At 35.4% G+C, this 21,177-nt stretch overlaps 1 protein-coding gene across 7 annotated transcripts in view; it reads left to right on the top strand.

Moving 5' to 3' along the window:
- Positions 1-2,293: 2,293 nt before the first annotated feature.
- Positions 2,294-21,177, top strand: part of SUPT3H (SPT3 homolog, SAGA and STAGA complex component) — a 571,256-nt gene continuing 552,372 nt past the window's right edge. For 5 of the 7 annotated variants that reach the window (XM_023587587.3, XM_004454205.5, XM_058306818.2 and 2 more), the window contains exons 1-2: positions 2,294-2,563; positions 15,209-15,309. In XM_023587587.3, coding sequence (XP_023443355.2) covers positions 2,315-2,563; positions 15,209-15,309 — 350 coding nt within the window. In that variant the 5' untranslated portion in view covers positions 2,294-2,314. Of the gene's footprint in view, positions 2,564-2,653; positions 2,930-15,208; positions 15,310-21,177 lie in introns of those variants that run through there. The other 2 variants (XM_071218477.1, XM_071218476.1) reach the window with 2 other exon arrangements.

Below are 21,177 nucleotides of genomic sequence, written 5' to 3'. Positions count from 1 at the left end.
GAAAGACTGATCAGGCAAATGTTGTAAAATATTAAAGTGGGGGGATCTGGGTATCTTAGGGTATAGAAGTATGTCGGAATTCTCTCTATGGGGTTTGCATTATTTTGTAACTGTCCTTTGAGTTTGATAGTATTTCAAAATAAAAGTTAAAAAAAAGGCCTGATGAAGGTTAGTAGAATCTGCTAAATTTTATATTGACATGGCATGAGTTATGTATGCATGTATTATCAATTGCCTTCTCTACAGCTACAAAGAATATTAAAAATATTAATACCAAGAAGATGCAAATAACAGGAAGGATGAAAGCAACCTAAATCATTGTCTTAAGACTGTATGCTTGTAAACACATTACCTTCCCCCCACCGTGGGACATGATTCCCGGGGATGAACCTCCCTGGCACCCAGGGATTACTACCAATCACTAAAAGGTGATGCAACTAGAAAAAGACCTTGAATAAAAGGGGGAAATGGAAAATACAAATGAGTTTATATGGCTAAGAGTCTTCAAAAAAGAGTCAGGAGGTCATCAGAAGGGTCGTGCTTACACACGCCCCAGCAGGATCCCAGAGACAACCAAAGTAGATACAACCCCAGGTACTGGTGCTTCCGAGGGCTATGAAGACACATACGTTCTATGACCATGGCAGTTGGCTCTGGAGTTCAGTGCCTTGCCAGTGGACCCTACTTTGGAATTTGTGTTCCTGAGCGTGATGGAGTTGTACTCAGATGTGACCTTTCTACACATGCCTCTTCTGTCACTTTTACTGAACCTGTGGTTGACGCTGGGGTTGGTGTATACCCAGGAGACTTCAATCCCTGGACTCGTTTTGTGCCAGCTGGGCCCTGAGCCTCAGCAGAGTTGCAGCTCCTACTCTCCAGTTTGTTGGACTTGCACAGGTTGGCTAACAGGGAGGTGAAGATGGTCACTCACCATACCAGGGAACCCAAAGTGCCTACAAATGCAAGCAGGAGAATTGCATCCATCAACCATGTGGGATCTAAGTCCCCTCTTGATATAGAGGTGGAGTGGACATCACCAACCCAGGGTCCACAGGATGGAGAACTAAAACATGGATTAGAGTGAACTACTGGTATTCTACTACAGAACTATTGTGACTAGGAAGGGAAGAAACTGTAGAATTGACGTGGAGACAGTGGCTACGGTAGTTGCTGAGGGCAGGGAGAGGGAAGAAGAAAAGAGATGTGAGGGCATTTTCAGGACTTGGAGTTGTCCTAAATGATATTCCAGGGACAGATGCTGGATAGTATACATCCTGGCACAACCCACCGAATGTACTGGGGAAGAGTGTAAACTACAAAGTAAACTATAATCCATGCAGTGCAGCAGCTCTCCAAGATGTATTCACCAAACACAATGTGCCACAATGATGAAAGAGGTTGTTGATGTGTGGGAGTGGCATGTGGGGTATAGGAGAACTCCTTATATTTTTTTAATGTAACATTTTTTGTAATCTATGTGTCTTTAAGAAAAAAAAACAATTTAATTTAAAAACGACTGTACGCTTAAAGAACAATATAGGAATCAAACGCCATGAGAGAAAAGGATGTACAGTTTAATAGCAAGTGTGAAAGTTTTAAAAACAAGGGATAGGTGGAAATCGTAAAGAAAAATAAACTTAGGTGCATTGCCCATCAAAAGCATTCAAAAAGAAAAAGCTTCAGTAAGAGAAACATGGTTCTTTAATGCCTAAGCTTGATAAAATGAGTTGGGGAAAAAAATTGCTGACTATTCGTCCAAGGCCTCTCAAATGATTTTGTGTAGGGACGGGGTGAGGATTTGGGTGTGCAAAGGTCAGTAGAGGGAGTGGTGTTTCTCCCTTCCAGAAGGAGTTCAATTTCCACGCTGGCTCTTTGATTCATCAGACGCGGAGCCGGTCAGTTCGATCCCTCCATTTTCCCCCACCCTTCTACACGTACAATTCGGCTAAGATCCTTATCCACCACAATTCCTGAAGAGATGCGTTCATCGACCAATCTCCGTCCTGGTGTTGAACACACGCTTTCAAAGTCAGTTACCGAATTCCTTAATTTCTAGCGTTCTGAGCTCCGTTCCTAAAGAATTCAAAGCTAGCACAGCTTTCACTTCCCAGCTCATCCACCCTCTCCTCCGACGGGCCCCGCTCTAAAGTCCGCCGCGTACTTCGGCGTACCCCCTCTACATCCGACAGCCGCGCACCCTCACTGCGGAAACGCGGCCGCCTAGGCGGCCCCAGGACGCCCCGCCCTCAGCGACCGTGGCGGAAGTAGCCTGCGCTAAGAAAAGGGAGAGCGCGCGCCGCCTGGCCAAGCACGCATGCGCTGGCGCTGGCGGTTCTCGTGGTGGGGTCGGCTAAGTTGCTACGTCCTCCTTCTCCCCGGCTCTCGCCATCTTGCTCCCCCCACTCTTGGAGCCGAGTCACCTTTTCTCTTTCAACACTCTCTTTCCCCATTCCAACCCTTTCCTAGCGTGTCTCGGCCGCAGCAGCAGAAACCGCACCTTCTCTGCCCCCACATTCTCCACGCGGGACCCGCAGCCGTGCCTACAAGTGTTCTTAAAGCAGAGGTTGTAGGGGGCGTGGGGGGCGGTGCGGGAAATGGGCGAGGGAGAGGTCAGGGAACCGGAAGGGGTGCAGCGCCGAGAGCCCCGAGTCTCTGGGTCCCCCTATCTCCCCATCCGCCCTTAAGCGGGCGGGCCACGTCCTGGTCCCGACCGGAGAGTGGCCGCCCGGGAGCCTTTGGCATTTAAGCTGGAGGGCTCAAGGGAAGGCGGCTGTGTGAGGCACCCGCAGGGCGCTGCGCGCAGGTCAAGCGGCGTGTGGCGCCGACTCCTGACTCCTCCCTGTGGGCGGGTGGGCGTGGGGCGAGGGGAGCCGGGCGGCGAGTCGGAGCTGGTGTTGCTGGGGTGTGTTCAGCAACATATGTCTTCTAGGTAGTGTTTTTTTTTTGGGAGGGGGGAGGACAGGGGAGCGGGAAGGGTATTAAAGAAGAAAATGGATGCTTTAGGGGCAGGATGGAAGAAGAGCTAGGTATCGTTATAGAAGTGTGACATCCAAAAAATGGGAAAAGATCGACTATTGTAGTCGACTGATTGAGCCCACATCTGTGACCCTGGGGAAATTATTTAGCGTGCCTTTAGCTCGGTGTTCAGATCTGTAAAATGGGAACCGTAGTAGCCTAGCTGAGAACTGTGAGGATTGCATGCTATAATACATGTTACATTTACAGCAGGGCCAGGCCAATATGTACAGAATGACTGACTTTATTTTCTGGATTGAAAAATCAGAATACTTGGTCTGATAAGTGAGAGTGAACTTGTTCGGACAGTGGAATACTGTATCTGACACTCTGACGATCCTGGACATACGTGATTATTGTATACGTGAACAAATTAGCATATCTCTATGATGGTGACAGGTGCTTTAAAGCATTGCCCTTGAAAAAATCAAGTGTGTATTTATTTGTCTGGGAGTAGAGACCTTGGTCTTAATATATGTGAGGGCAGAACCTTGGAAAGGGATTAAATTAGCTCTGCAAAGATTTACGTGGAGACCGAATTGAGGACAAAACTGGTGAAATTTCTGGTGACTGTTCCAGAGAGGCTGGATTTGATGGAATATGAGGAACATTTTCTGATCTTTCTTTGCGAAAATAGAATGCACTTCGTTGTGCTACTGCAAACTTCTTGTCTCTGGAAATATACAAAGTGTGCCTACCCCTAAAGCAGCACTTTCCAATAGAATTTTCTACCGTAAGGGAATGTTCTACTATCTGTGCTGTCCAGTATGGTGGCTGCTAGCTACATATAGCTCATGAGCATTTGAAATATGGCTAATGTAAGAGAGGAACTTAATTTTAATTAAAATTTATCTAGCCACATGTGACTAGTGGCTACCCATTGCACAGCATAGGTGTACAATCTAGGCTACTTTGAGATCCCTTCCAGTTCTTGATTTGGTTGAGTTTAAGTCTAGCCAAGGTGCGCAACATTTACCACCTCATGGAGTGATAATTATATTCAAATAAAGTCTTCATTCAAATACTTAGTTAAGGCCTGGGTCTTTTCGTACATATTTACAGCTTGACAAATTAAAGCAAAACATTCTTTTGATTCCTAGGTTATGCAGTTGGGAAGCAAGAACAACACTAACTGGTTTTCTTTAATCGTTATTATAGTGAATTGTGATCATGGGTTTCCACCATCTTTTATTTTTTGATTAGTTTTCAGTGAAAACTCTTAAGCTTTTTTATCCCTAGGTTTTTTCCATTTGAAAGATGGTGCTTTTTCTTTCATTTTAATTTTTTGTATAATAAAGCAATTTGATAAATGATATAGCAACCTTTGGGCATTGTACTATTTTAGAAGTAGTTTTGTGGTTTTTGACAATCAGCTTTTAAAGAGAGATAAGCCTGAAATTTGTTGATAGATAATTCATAAGATACTTTCTTTGAATTACATGGATCTGTTTTGCTTTTCAAGCAAGTGTTAATAAAGCATATTTCTGATTTCACTGTTCAACCTCATCATTAAATAAAATAGGTGTTATTTTCAACCATACTCAATCTTCTGATTTGACTAGCATGGCCTAACTTTGGTTAAGTGTAAAGAACTCTTAAAACTAATTCTGAAACCTAGATTTTGTTCTTTTCTGACGTATTTTTTTTTGTGATTTTGGTTAAGGCTTTGCCTTTTCTGAGTCTCAATTTCCTCACTACTCCAATGGAATTAGTACCTAACCTCATCTCACCTTCTCACAGAATTGTTGGTGGGCAACAAATGAGAATTACATTTATAAATTGTGTTGTTTTATAATCATTTTCATACTTTAAGTAGTTTTGTCTCATCTTGTCTATCTACCATCTCCAGTAAAGACTGGCCCTAAATCTGCAAAATACTCTTGTATATTTTAGTTTGTAAGACAATATAACTAGAGTATAATAGGCACCATTATTGAAGACAGTTCTCTGGTGAATGTATTTTAAGTCATAGTAATGGTGCTTGAATGGTCTTGCTAAGATATATTCTGTATGGATGACAACTCCATACTAATGCCAAAGGAGAACCAACATTTCCTTGGGGTCTCGATCTGTTCCATCCACTTAGCTAAATACAGTATTTCATTTAGTTATCCAAACATGTCTTTCTCATTTAACATGATACTGATGTGGATCTTAATTATCAGGAAATGATCTGTTGTTTTTTTTTCCGCTTATGCTACTGTACTTGGTAATATCTGATAGTTCATGGATATAAGTTCATGGTAATAAGATATAAGATAGTGAATATGAAAATAGCATACTATCTGGCATATAGTGTGTATTAAGTGCTGAAAAAATGTTATTCACTGACATTAAAGGATGGTACATTTAAATTATGTAGATGCACTTTACAAACTGTAAAATACTATACAAATATATCATTTAAAAATCTTGCTATACTTCTATTATACATGCTGTAGAGATTTTATGCATGAATCCTGTATATGTCGCTTTTATTTGTATAATTTGTAAGTCTTTAAAAGACTACTAATCATACCATTCTTTCTTTGATAATATAAAGCATATTTAATACAATCCTTCGTTATCTATTTTCAAAAAGTTATACCTTCAGTTGGATTTGTAATCGTCATCAATACTAACATGAACTGAGTGCTTTCTATGTACAAGGCACTGTCCTAAGTGCTTTACATACATTATTTTGTGTAGCCTATGAGAGCAATTTTTATATTCTTCATTTTAAACATGAAGGGAATGAGGCAGGAAGGTGATGTGACTTGCCTAAGGTCACATATAAGTGTTAGAGACTGTATTTGAACTCCAGAGCCCCAGCTTTTACTTCTGCACTATGGTTCAGCATAGGTAGATGTTTCATAACAAAATTGACTATGACAAACACATTTTGGAGGTCTTATAAGTTGATTATGATAAACTTTTATTTGTATGTTCCTCGTGGTAGTAGAAAGAACTCTGGACCAGGAGTCAGGGGACCTCAGTTTTAGTCCCAGCTGTTTCACTAAATAGTGATGTGTCCTTGGGTATATTGTTCAAGAAACCCCTCTGGACTTCAGTTACTCACCTGAAAAATGAGGGATTTGGATGAAGTTAGTGATTTTCCAGCTGTAGTTTTGAAGCCTGTTCGGATGTGTTTGGACACCCTCCTGCCAGCTTACTTAGTTATACTTTTGTCTGATTTAGTTGTTTATCTGTCTGCCTAAGATTTTCTTTTAAAAAGAATTAATGAATTTAAAGCTTAAAATCATCAGTCTCCAAGGTAACTGAATGATAGCACAAGTCCCCTGACTGCTGTGTGTACAGCTCTTTAGTAATTCCACTAAGCACTAAAATGTGAGAGGATTGGTGAATTTTGGTATATAACTATAAGGACTGAATATTTCAGATTATCAGGTATCTGAGATCAAATGTCTTTGATTTGTGACCTTATAGCCAGTATTTTTACTCTACTTTCCTTATTTGTAGAGGGGAAATACTTGCTTTATAGGGCGATTGTGAAAAGTGTGAGATAACACAGGTGAAAGACTTAAAAACTCTGAATGTTTATACAAAGTCATCAATTTTTCATATTCCTACAGTGAATTTCCCATTCATTTTTGTTTTTAATCCTTAGAACTGTTTTAACCATAGCTGATATTTTTATTGAATTGTTTATATTTAATATGGAATTCTCATAAGATTTAACATTCCTGGAATGTGAATTTAGACTGGAATAGAACCTTTATTTTTAAGGGACCTGGGAGGGCATTCAGTCCTGCATCCTTCTTTTTTTTTTTTTGTCTTTGTCATATACTTTTAACTCTTATTTTTAGGAGTGAAATTGATTTTGCACATATATGAAAATTTATAAATGACCATTAAGTCACTTAACTGTATATATATTTTGTATTAAAACAATAGTGTTTTAATGTTGGAAAAGAAAGCTTGCCTTTTTGTCATAGTTAGGATGCTATGGATGACCTGGTAGGAATTACTCTGTCTTTCTATCTACCTATCTACCTATTTACCTAATATATATATATATATATATATATATATATATTTAGTACATAATTAGAGAAGTTGTAAGTTTGCAGAACTGTCATGCAAAAAGTACAGAGTTCTTATATATCTGTCCCCATTTGCAACATTTTGCATTAGTTTGGTATACTTGGTACTACAGTTGATGAGACAATATTATTATTGTACTTTTAATGATAGTCCATTGTTTACAGAACAGTTCACTGTGTTATACAGTCTTCTAGTTTTTTTTTTTTTGGTGAAATTTTCTAGCAACATATGTACTGCTTAAAATTTCCTCTTTTAAGCATATTCAGATAATTCACTAGTGTTAAATACAGTCACAATGTTGTAATGCCATCACCACTGTACATTATCAAAACTTTTGTATGTTTTGAATTAACTCCCCATTTCCTACTACACCCCAGCCCCTTGTAACTGTATTCTGGTTTCTGACTTTTATGTGGTAGGACTATTTGCATTGTACCTTGGGGACCATTTTTGCAAAGAGTAAAGCTTTTTGAAAAATTCATTATTTCTTTAAGAATATTGGATACAAAAACATATGAAATAGAGATCTTCATTAAAATGAGCCTAAAAAAGAAAAAAATAGTATTGAACTTCATGTGTTTCTGAGCAGTCTGCCACTGGGCTCCTGTGTTTACAAGTTGAAAAATTAATTGCCAAATAGAATATGTAAACATACAGTTTATATGTATCTCTCTCTCTTTCTCTCTAATTTCCATGGTTTATCAGGTGCTTTAATATTTTTTTAAATTCAGGTATATTTTTTGAGTGGCCATTATGTGGTAGGTACTGTATTCTTCATAATATCCCTGTGAAGCAGTCAGAAATTGTTGTTGAAATATAGAGAAACAGTTTGAGGGATTAGTTAATCCTTATTAAAAGATTCTACTATATTAATGATCCTTTTTAAGAAGAACCCTATGATCCTGACTTTTATTTCACATATTTTCCTTATGACATCTGATGTCCTAAAGCTCCTGCCAAAATTCATCTCCACTTGAATGTCTAGTAGATGTCTCATAGTTAGTTAGCATGGCCCAAACTATACTCATTTTTCTTTTTCTACCCAGTTTTCCTGATCTCAGTAAATGGCTCCGTCATTTAACCGATTGCTCAGGACTCAAATTTCAGTCATCCTTAACTGTTCTTTTCCCCATCCCATGTCTAATCCACCTATAAGTCAGCTCTACCTTCAAAATGTATTTTAGAAATCTGACTACGTCTCATCATTACTTGTTGCACTAATTCAAATGACTGTCCTCTCTTGTCTAGTCATTTTCCTTACTTCCTAACTAGTCTCCTTGCTTGCTTATCATTATCCTTGCTTGTCAAAACAGATGAAGGTATTTGTTTTTAAACCTAAGCATTTCAGAACACCTCCCTTTTGAAAATATTTTAATAGCCTCATACTCAACTAAAATTTAACCTCCTAGGACCTACAAGGCCATATGCAATCAGGCCTCTTGCTTCCTCTCAGGTCTTATTTTCTGCTTGTCTCTTTTGCTCACTTTGCACTAGCCACCTTGGCCTCAGGATCTTTGTACTTGCTGTTCTTTTTACTTGGAAGCTCGCTTCCAGAGGTCCCTCCTGGACTTTTGTCAAAGATTTTATATTAAATGTTACCACCTATTTAAAATCATCTTGTTTCACTCTTTTCCCATAGGACTTGCCACTACCTGAAATGAGATATTTCTATGCATGTGTTCTATATTGTAATGTATTTCTTTTTGTCTGGATTAGTCACTGCTATATCCTTTACTCTCAGAACACTGTGTAGTCTATAGTAAGTGCTCAGTAATTAGTTAAGAATGAATAATCCAAAGCACAGGTAGAACATTGGCTTTAAATAAGAGGGTAACCTTTATTATAAGAGGAGGGAATAAAGAGAGGACACTGTGACTCTGGTAGTGGAGAGTAGAGGGAGTTAACTAAATAATGGCCTTTTATTTCTCTGTGATGCAGGAGGTGCCATCATCTGTCATTTGTAGAGAGAGGGATTGAGTGTGGGGCAAAGGTTTATTATTCATTTAAAATAATTAGTTTACTGTTACACCAAAATAATTAAGGAACTGCAGTAATAAGACATTAGAAAAAGTATTCCTTATGGTTTTGTATCTAGTGAGGCTTCTTGGGGATATTGCTCTTAGGTTGGGTACTTCTAGACGGGTAGGATTTGTATTAGGTGGAGAGGAGGCAAAAGATCTTGCAAGTAGGAAGAACTAGAGGGGTTAAGGTCCAAAAGAGCAGGAGTGATTTGGTACATACTGAGTGTTCTGTTTGACTGTTACAGAAAAAGAGGCTGGAAAGGTTAAGTGGTGGGACCGATTTTTAGATAGTTTGTTCTCTAGGCAGAGTTGATTCATTGGAGGCAACCAAGCAGAGAGGTAACAAGTATTTAGGATGAGTACTCTGGAGGTAGTATATAGAATTAGTAGAAAGCCAGGAGATGGGCTTAAAAGGTATTGATTAAGGTGATAGTAAAAAATAAGGATTTGAAATTGCTTTGGTAGAAGAAAATTTTCATCTTCCATGACTGAGGATCAGTGTTTCTCTAATAGAGCTGGGGATGTTGGACAGGGAACCAGAATTGGTGGGGAGAAATATATCAGGAAATAGTGTAATTTATTTTCTGCCTATGAATAGGAAGTCTTTTGTAATTGTATTAAAACAGTGGTTCTCTTTCTATTTATAGTATAGCTAATAACTTTTTTTGATCATTAGGTACTCCTGATACAAAGAATAAAAGAATCTATAGCTTCTTATCCACATTATAGAATTAAACTGTGATTTTGATTAGAAAAGATTTCTTGTTGTAGTTTTTAAGAAAAATAATCACTCAGTGAATGATAAGGCAGAATATTTCCTTAGATCATATGTTGCTCTTATATGGTGCTTCATAAGTTTCAAAGTACTTTCACTTTTGCATTTATTTCACTTGAAAAGTAACCCAGTAAGATATGGGCAATTTGAATTTGCCATTTAGTTATCTGAGTTTTTTTTTTTTTTTAATACACAGATGTTTATTCTTTTTTATGGCTTATTTTCATATTGTAACACATTTTAAATGTCAGTACAGTTTTCGCATAATAATTGGCTGGGTGTGATGTTCCTCCTCTTTTTTCATAATATTCTGTGCATTATCTCTAATCTCTAAACTCATTCCTTTGGGTCTGTCTGTTAATTGCACTAGACTGTGAGCTCTTAAATGGCAGAGATGTGGCTTTTTTTTATCTTTGTATTCTTTATTCTATTTAGCCAACATTTACTGTGCCTCAGCCATGATAGCAGAATGTTGGGTACCAAAATTGCAGATAAAAGTCTCCTTGTCCTTAAGGTATTAGTAGTCTGACGATAAGGGAGGGAGTACTATGACAGATGCAGTTGATTTCCTCTGAACGCATTTGGTGTATGATAAGTTAATAAAAATGATTTGTTTTAGTTAGTTATGAACAATACAATTAACAGCAGTTTCAGATACATTGCTATTGATTTCAAAGTAGATATAAATTATATGTGAATCATCTGTTCTTTGGATTATTTATGTTTCATCCTTCAGCAGATGATTGAGTAGACACTTAAAGTTTAGATCTTCCAAAGTCCACTGAAATGGGACATATATTAATATATTCTAATTATCTGTTATTCAAGCAGTTTAGATGTTTTAAAACTTTGTGCATTTAATTATTATTTTTTGGCATTCTCAGTAACAATGGACATTTGGTATTATATTTCACAGCAGGAGAAATTTAGGAATTGTAATTTGAGTTTTTTTTAATCACACTTTTTAATAATGTTTGCTTTCTGCCTTTGGAGTTTTGTGAAAATGAAAATATTCTGATTTTAAAAGTTTTATATTTTTATTATGTGGTATTTTCAGGTTATGAATTGTAAGAATTGAAACACTGTAGATGCTCAGAATCAGTACATAGATCTGCTGAATTAGTTATCCTCAGTAGTGATGTAATAGAAGAAATAATATAAAACTCCTTTTAAAAATATATTTGGTATATATATTACTAGTTTTAAAAAAAGTCTCCCTAGATATTTTCTTTTTTCGGACATAATCTTAGATATCTTGATTCTTAGTAGTTTAAAAATTGGAAGAATGAAAAAGGATAACTGGAGTTTTGTATCTTGTGTGTATATATATATTTTATTAGAGCAGTTGTAGGTTTACAGGAAAATCATGCAGAAAGTACAGAGTTCCCAGATACCCCCCTCACACAACAATTTTTCCTATTAGTAACATTATGCATTAGTGTGGTATTTTTGTCACAATTGATGAAACAATAGTATTATAATTATGGTATTAACTTAAAAAATCGTGTTACCATTTAATAAATGGGTAGGTTGATTTCACAGTCCAGGTTTTGTTGTTGTTTCGAGGGTGCTATAACTAGTAATGTTTCTCAACTTTTTGAGGTCTTTTAAGCTTAAGGATGTTTCATAGTATTTCTTTTTGGTCATTTAGTCACTAAAAATATGAGATATAAATAGAAGTCCAGAAACACGTTTATTGCATTTTTGTTAGCTTTTGGCGAGGCATAACTTTAACACAATTAGAAATTTTTTTTTTAAGATTTATTTATTTATTTAATGGGCCCCCCCCCCCAGTGGTCTGTCTGTTCTCTGTGTCTATTTGCTGCGTCTTGTTTCTTTGTCCGCTTCTGTTGTCGGCACAGGAAGTGTGTGCAGCGCCATTCCTGGGCAGGCTGCACTTTCTTTCGCGCTGGGCGGCTCTCCTTACGGGCGCACTCCTGGCGCGTGGGGCTCCCCTACGCGGGGACACCCCTGCATGGCAGGGCACTCCTTGCGCACATCAGCACTGCGCATGGGCCAGCTCCACACTGGTCAAGGAGGTGCGGGGTTTGAACTGCGGACCTCCCATGTGGTAGACGGACGCCCTAACCACTGGGCCAAGTCCATTTCCCAAATTTTTTTTTTTTTTTTTTAGGTAGCATTGTATTTTGGGGAAAAAGCTATATCATTGAAACCCATTGTTTTTATGTTACAGCACAAAAGTCAGAGTTTCTTCTCTGGAACAGTATGACAGTATTTTTTTGGCTTATGATCAGTTTTAAATAATATTAATCAGAAATGGACTTATTCCACAGGTTCGCATTTAAACTGTGACATGTTGAAATAATCTAGGTCCCAATCTGCACATCTGAATTCATTTTGTAAAATATGGCAAACAGCTGCATTTGGATTGAAAGCTAAAACAACTGCAGGACATTAACCCATTGAGAAGATTACAGTAGGTTTTCAGTTCCATGTTAACTGTATTTATTAGAGAAAATTGACTTGAGTGCTTCTGCTTTTGACCAACTTTTTTTTTTTAATGTCTAGAAGAAAGGAAATAAAGCACTGGAATGATAGGACTTTGATGTGTAAAGAAGTTAATGTCTAAAGAAGTTAGTTATCTGAATCATCAAACAAAATGTAGGCAGGGGAAATAATATTTTAGAGGTCTAATGAGCTTTCAGCTTATCATGTCAAGAAAAATGTTATTCACCTATTTGATTTAAAAATTAAATATCTTGACTGTGAAAGGATGATCGTGGTTATAATAAACTAGGATCAGGACCTTTTTCCTCTCAACAATAAATACTCTTGATGTAAAACATTTGCACTAGGAGGACAACAGAAGAAAGCTGTGGTTTTAATACGAATTTCCTTTCTGAAATGTCTCCTGTTCAGAGAGAGAGAAAGTAGAGTGACTGGATTTGCAAAATGACAAAGGGGCAGATTGCTCCACCAGTGTCTTAAGACATTTGGCCAGAGGATAACCCCACAGAATGGCATCTGTCAAACCTGACGTGCGTCTTCAAATCAAAACTGCGTTGGAAGACTGGGGTTAATACATAATATTTTGAGTTTAACATTTTCTTTAGGATACCTTTGTTAGTATTCTTTTGGGATAACAGGGAAAGCATTTTCTGTGATCCTTGAGAAATCCAGATTCTTTTTTTAACATTTTGTCTTGACACTGCAGGACTGTTTGTGGAAGTCCTTGGTTTCCTGTCTATTTTCCAGTGGTATTGGACTGGTAGTGTGATTTTTTTTTTTTTTTAAGATGGTAATGTTTCTATTCCCATAGCATTTGTAGAAAAAAAATACTTGTTCCAAAAATCTTTGTAAAAAAAAATAGGACAAATTTAGGCTCACAGAACGCAATGGTGTTTCTTAGCATTAGGTTCCTTGTTTTAGAATTTTGGTTTTCGGGCGCAATTTGAGTGGGACTTTTCCCCCTTTTCCTTCTCTTTCTTTTTGCTCATGCACTGTCTGTCTAGTGGTTTTGACCTAGCTGTTAGGGTCCTCGGACTAGAACTGGAGCTTAGGTTGGCATGTAGTTGCTCCTGCCAAAGAGGGATACTGGTGTATTACATATCTTGCTGCTTTTCTTAGATCTCTATCCTGTCGCCTTCTCAAAAGCTTCATTTAAGTTCTACTTTTAAGCAGTGGTCGGTAGTAGTTTTTATCAACCTTCTTCCATTAAGGACCAGACCTTCCATCTTGGTGGGTGATCCTGGTTCATGTTCCCCTGTATTAACTTCAGCCTCCACTACCTACAGCTATAGACAGATTACCGGGATTTGTTAAAAAAGATACATTTGGCAGCAATGTGGAGTTATAAGTCACAGAGGACCATAGCAGTAGTATAAGTAGGGAAGGTTGTAAGAACATAAATAAAGCAGAATTTACTTGGTTTCTTAAAATTATAGGGTGCAGGAGAAGGAATTATAAAGATAATGACTGAGATTTTGAGCTCTGGTGACTAGTAGCAGTAATGATGTCAATAGTGAAAAGTGAACTTATTTTATAAGGGAATAACTTAATATTTGTTCAGTTGCATTGAGGTCTTTAGTGAAAATATTCAAAGTATTTAAATTTGTGTGAAGTCTAAATGTATCCTATAAAAGCTTTTAGCAGATCACGTAAGGAAAAATTCTTAAGGATTTTCTGTTTATAATAATAATAGCTAACATTTATTGAGTGCTTACTGTGCGCCAACTACTGTTCTGAAAGCTTTATACATATTAATTAGTTCCTTTAATCCTCACAACAACTCTTAAGAGAGTGGGATTCTTATCCCATTTTACAGACCAGGAAACTGAAGCATAGCTGTTAAGTAACTTGTTCAAGATTCTAATAAAGCAACAAAACTGGTGTTCAAACCCAGGCAGTCTGACTGCAGAACCTGCCCCCTTAATTGTTTTATATACTTCCATAAAAATTCTCTGTACTGCTTTATTTTGCCATATGTTAGTTCTGTTACATCCATTTTTAGAAATTGCAAAGTATTTTTATTTTAAGGAAAATTATAGTATTGCAAAGTTTACATGAACATATGAATAACTAACATTTCTCGAACTCTTACTATTTAATAGTTAGGCTTTTATCTGCTTTCATTAATTTGTTTCGATGTTATTTTGACTGATTTTTGCTTATAGGACTGCCACATGGATTAAATAAAATGGTATACATTAGGATTGGCAACTAGTTTTCTACTATTCATCAGTTTGATTTTATTGGGAAATGAAATGTCACATTTTAAATTGAATGAATTATTTAACTGTAAGATTATAAAATATCACAGTGCTTGCTTCTAATTACTGATTAAAATTAATTTGTATTTTTACTTTAGGATTTGGTTCAAATGGGAATTAGATTATGCTGTAGTTTAAAATTTTTGTATCTTACAGCTTTTGCTTTAAATGAAATCATACTTGGAACCCCAATATATAAAATAGAAAGATTGGAGTTGTTCTGGTGTTCTGGATGAAACTAGGGATGTGTGTCCCTGAGGGCCATTGTGACCTCCCTGAATTACCAGTGAACTGTAGGGCTCCCTGAAACACATTTGGAAAACCACAGAGCTCTATTAAAATATTTCAATGAGTATTTTTCTTCTGTTACTTATTGCAGAATAGTTGCTGAAATGTTTATCTGTCAAGTGAGTAATTGTTTGGCATCTTACTTGACTAAGCAGTTTTTTCAACCTTTTTCATTTTAATAAAGAACATTAATTATGAGCAAATTAGATTTACATAAGACAATCAAAAATGTTAGATGTTCTACACTTTTTGAAGTGGTTTATAATTGCTTGTCTTTCATGCATTTATTAATAATTAAAAATATTTTGTAAGCTATATTTCTCTTTTCTGTTTAGATGAATAATACTGCAGCTAGCCCAATGTCCACTGCCACTTCAAGTAGTGGAAGAAGTACAGGGAAGTCTATAAGCTTTGCATTTGAATTACAGAGTATGATGTAAGTATGTCTCTGCATCTCACTTAATACTCTTTTAAACTTATTAAAAAAAGACTATGGAAAATACAAAATTTATAAAACTTAATTTGGAATTAATAACATTTTTAAATAGCCATATGTAGAAGAGGCAAATGGGTTAAAAATGCCCAAATATGTGTTAGGGGGTCCTTTATTTCTATTTTAGTTTTTGAGCTAGAACATTTTGAGATTGATTATATTCTTGGGTAGTTGAAATGTTTTCATAGAGAAGTTGTCAGTTTTTCTCAAATGTCATAGTAATTGTATGAGCCTAATTTAAATTAATTTTTAGTTTTGGTTGAAAATTGAAATCACTGGACATTGGGTGAAAACTTGGAACATTTAAAAACACTTTTACTTAATTTTTGAGAAGTTGCATGTACAGTTTTTGAGATTTCTTTCCTAAGGCTCTGCCCACCTTCATTTGTGTCTTATATTTTCTGAATCTTTCAAAAGAGAAGGAAACAGTTTAGAACCCTTCTTTTCCCATAGATAAATTATTCATGACTTATTTAGGCAGTTTAAAACATTTCTTTTGAAGGCTAAAGATTTGTTTCTTGTGTGTGTGTATTGAAAACCTTCATACTGGATTGATTCCATTACGTGATGATTATTGTTCAAAGGTAAAATGAATTTGAACATGTACCTAACAGTTGTTTGGTGAACATACCTTTAACAACCCTGATAACATTGAGATCATAGTTTCTCAAATTTTTTGGTCTCAGAATCCCTCTACACTCTCAATTATTGAGGACTCTAAAGAGTGTTTAAGTGAGTTATATCTACTAATATGGTTTAGAAATTAAAACAATTGAAAAATTTCTTATTAAGTCTTTGGAAAAAACATAAGCCCCATTGCATGTTAACATAAATAATATATTTTTTATAAAACTAATTGTATTCTGTATTTTATGCATGAATTTTCTGTAAACCTATAACTTCTCTAATAAGAATATAAAATAAAATAATTGTATTCTAAAACACAGAAAGTTGGTAAGTCCTTTTGTTGATACGATGGGAATAAATTAAACTTATTTATGAACTATATGAAGTTGGCTTGTGTTTTAAATTATGGAAAATTTTATGAGTTTTGTAGACTAGTTTTTTCTTTATAGTCATATTATGTTAAGAATCTTTTATGTTGTATTATGTTAATGATGTCTTAAAAATGCGAAGCATGTTCTGAAGAGTTTACAGTAAGGTGAGGAAATTCATTTTTCTGTAAGAACTCATTCTCTGATTTACTTTGTGTCTTTCTTAAACTTTTAATTTTGAAAATTTCAAACACGAAATTGTAGAGAATAGTATAGTGAACCCCACATATCCACCATCCGACTTTAACAATAATCGTATTTGTGAATCTTATTTAACCTTTCTCCCTATTCTCTACTTTTCCTTTTTATGAAGTATTTTAAAGCAAATCCCAGATACCCTATTCAAATATTGTGATACTTTTAAAACAATGTGTTTGTTAATATTTGAGCATATATCTAATAGTTGTTTGAGGAACATACTTTAAACAATAAAGTAATAAACATGATATAAAGCAGAGAACAGCAAACTATGGCTATGGACCCATGGACTTCTGCCTGTTTTTGTAAATAAGTGTTATTGGACCACATAATGCTCATTCATTTACCTGTTGTCTATTGCTGCTTTCATGCTGCATGCAGAATTGAGTATTTGTGACAGAGATCATATTGCTACATTGTAGAAAATATTTACTATTGGACCCTTTACAGAAAATGTTTGATGATTCCTGATGTATAGAAACAGCTCTTAAGAAGAAATCTGTAGAGTAATATTTCCTTTTGTCATTTGTTTATACTTAGGAGAGGTTCTGAGTGATTTGATGGACTGCACACTAAATAAGAAAATTGAAAAAAAAGCTAAATTCAGCACTTTCTTATTAAATACTTTTGCAAATATCTTCCCAACTAATGTGCTTAAGCTGGATTCAGAAAGCAAAAGTTATTGTTGGCTACCGCTCTGGAAGAAATGTACATTTTACTCCATTTCATACCTCATAGAGAGGCCACTCCTAATAGTTAAATTCATCATTTATAGTTTGAAGTTTCTCCCCCACTCCTTATGAATTAATTGCTTCATAGTGCAAGTTAATAGGGCCAGAATTGAGAGAATCCTTTTTAGTTTATCAGTATTTTCTATTAGTATAAGATTTGCAGAGTTTTGATTGCATAAAATTAGAATCAATATATATGTGATCCTTGCTTTTATACTTATTTCACGTGAGGAAGTGCATTATTAAGCCTTTGTGTGACTTCGTGTTGCAGGAATTTTATTCTCTGAATCTCTGCTTTACTGCTGCTTTTTTACATTCTTCTAAGTCTGTACTTACAGTCCTCTTCTGCAACTTTCTTTCCCACCCATTCACTACTTATGAGCTGTTTTTTTCTCTTGGCTTCCTGCCCTCTAAATAAGTAACAGTTTGTAGTGTCATTTCCAGGGAATAGTTTCTCTGAAAGGTTGGTACTGTCAGTTGTCAAGCATAAAAGAAATTGTCATGATTTGTCTTTAAATGTAGAACTGACAGCCAGTCTGTTCTACTGTGAAAGTCTTACTAAAATTTACCATTATTTTAAGGTTGGGTGGTAAATACCACCAGTGAAGCATTCCTTAGAAAATGCTTCTACAGATTTTCAGCAAAAGGATGAGTCATCAAACAATTGTGGGTTGGGAATGAGGTCAGCTCTGGTGGTATAAGCCGCCCCAGGAGCTAACATTCATCTATTCCTTATGTAGTGTATATAACTGAGTGTATTTGCTATATAATCTTTATTACATCACTTTGAATAACATGACCTTGGAATGGTCTAGAAGCTTTTCATTTTTAAGTTATTGACCTCAAGAAGCCTATAAAGTAGAAATTATAATCTTATCAAAAATATTTCAATAAGCTTCTTAAGTATGTTAACTTAAATACACTCTAAGAAATCTTCTTTGGACCCTCTTTTCCTTATTTTAATTATTTATGTATTTCTTGACTTGTTCTGTTGTATTTTTTCAGATATATAGGCCTGAACACAGTAATTCTAATGTGATCAGATTAAAATTTAAAAAAAATTTTGTTTATGTGTTAGGTATATATACTTTTTTATTACACCCCTCTTGTGGCTTGCTTGTTGTCTGCTCTCTCTGTCCATTTGGTGTGTGCTTTTCTGTGTTTTTACTTGTCTCACTTTTTGTTGCATCACCTTGCTGAGTCAGCTCTCCGTGGCTCTTGTGGGCCGGTGCCTCTCTGCCTTCACCAGGAGGCCCCAGGACCTGAACCCAGGGCCTCCCATGCTGTAGACGAGAGCCCAACTGATTGAACCACAGCCACTTCCCTGTTAGGTAAATTTTAAAAGAATTCTTCTAAATGAAAATTTCATCAATTTAAAATCCTTACCTTTTTTTCATTTTTTTAAATTCAGGGTTTTTTTTAACACGTAATAAAATTTACTCTTTAAAGGGTTTAGTTCTGTAAGTTTTGTATTTTTAAAAATCAACATTTATTGAGCCTTATGTGGCTGTACTTAAATACTCTCACGTAGCATATACTTTAGCAAGAGAGAATGGTGTGGAGATACTTACTTGCCGTGAAATGGGATATGAAAAATTCCACAGTAGTATAAAGCAGGGTGTGATGAACTCTCCCGAGGGTAAGCTTCCTACCTTAGCTCTGCCCTTGACTGCTTCCTGGACATGTTCATTAAGTATTCCATGAGCATTTCAAACGCAGTTTAGTATGTCCAAAACTGAACTAATAATTTTTTCAGTAAGGTTTGCTGCTTCTCTTGGGAGTTTTTTGGACAAATAGCAACAACCTTTTTATCCATTGCTGAACTAGACCTGGGCATTGTTATGTATGTGAAATGGTATCATTTGGCCATTATTTAGATTTTTAGAGTTATGAACTGTGAAAGAATATGTTCTAGTTTAATCTTCACCTTAACCTGCCTTTAAAGAGAGATAATAAGTAAATATCAGAATTATTAGTAGATGGCTCTTAACTAATACAGGATTCTTTGAAGTGTTATTTCCTTAGTGCATTTAAGTTTTTCAGGAAACTGGAGGAAAGCAACATTACTAAAAGGGAAGAGAAATTCCTAATTTCAAAGATACTTTAATAATACCACTGATAATAGCAAATGCTTGTATAGAGCATAGTGTGTGCCAGACCACTCTCTGTAGTACTTCCATACTGCTTTATTGAATCCTCACAATATCTCTATGAGATAGATACTGTTATTCCTCTTTTAAAGATGAGGAAATTGGGACATAAAGATTTAATTCACCAAAAATTACCCTGAAAGTCAGTGGCAAAACCTAGAATTAAACCATGAAGTTTGACTCAAGAGTCTATGCTCTACACAAGAATGCTAAACTATATTTTAATAAATATTTACCTTGATTTATACAATTTAGTTTATAAATGAACTTTTTACCAGTTTGATTACTGTGCTATAACGAAGTAACAGTGCAAAAAGTAAAATAATTGTTAAGTTAATTACTTGGTTATTAGTAATGAGGTCTAATTTTCATATTGGTATAGAATTTATTTCACATTCCTGTACATAGCCTTTAAAGCCCTTTAAACAAGGGCAAATCAGTAACCAAAGGAAAGTATAATTTTTCAAAGAAATCATATACTTACTATATATTCCTTCTTGAATGCCCATATTCATGATATTTCGTAGTTTTAGATATAAACTTGGCCACATTATTGTTGAATATTTAAATATCTGTCCTACTTTTATATTTTATCACTATTCAGTAATATTTTATTTTAATTCCTGGTATTTAAATTATACCAAAATATGTGGGTTAACTTACCCTTGTACTTTTTGTGAAATGTTCTGTTAGGGATATTTTAAGATATAATAATAATCTGGTTTATAACTATAAAAATAATGAAAAAATTTTTCAAATTTTAATATAAAATTGATCATGAATTTTCCTAAAAGAGAAAATGTGCAAAAGCAAATTAAAAACATAAAAGCATTGTATAACTGAAAGTTGGCTATACTTTTATTTCTTTCAAAAAATGAAATAAGTAAATGTTTAGATTGCTGGAATCCAGCTGAATTAAGTGCCTGCATTGGAAAAATGTGGCGTTTTATATAAATGTGGCAGAATACAATTTTGAATTAAGTATCACTATCATTTCTTTCATAGAAAGAAAATAACTTGTGCTTGTTTTAGGATAGTGTGCATAACTTTCCAGGGGAAAATCATCCTGCTTACTTTTAGAAATGAATTCTTAAGATTAAGGATGATGGGTCATTTGAGTAACTTAGTGATGAAAATCCTTAGTTAAAGGGGGAAAATAGATAAAAATTCACAGTTCCATCATTCTAAAATTGCAGTGTAGTGTTACACATTATCACACTGAAGAACAGAAGTATCTTTTCTGAACCAATTCGGTGGCAGAACCTGGTCCTAATTGATGTGTGACTGTTCACAGTCTTCATTTCTCCTTAATGTGAATATCCATACATTACACTGGGTTACCCTAGATCCTGCTGGGCTTGTTATGTAGCATATGGTTTGTATAGAGTAGTAACTTTCTAAAATTAGAAAACTTCTAAATTATGAAATTCTTCTGTCAGATAAGGGATTGTGGAGTTGTATCTCCCTCACAGGGTTAATATGAAGATTAGATAAGGTATCTAATTAAAGCACATAGCATAGTTCCTTATTCCATGGTAGGCAACTATTAGCATCATCTTTTAAAAATTATCACAATCATCAACATATTGATTAGGAGGTTTTAAAAAAGTATTTCAAATGCAGTGGGAAATGTTTGTAATTTTAAGGGAAGACTTTCATGATTACAGAGAAAAAACA

Source organism: Dasypus novemcinctus, chromosome 11 (genome assembly GCF_030445035.2).
Source record: "Dasypus novemcinctus isolate mDasNov1 chromosome 11, mDasNov1.1.hap2, whole genome shotgun sequence".
Taxonomy (NCBI): Eukaryota; Metazoa; Chordata; class Mammalia; order Cingulata; family Dasypodidae; genus Dasypus; species Dasypus novemcinctus.
The sequence above is the reverse complement of the archived record's forward strand: the minus strand, read 5'-3'. Positions and strand labels throughout refer to the sequence as shown.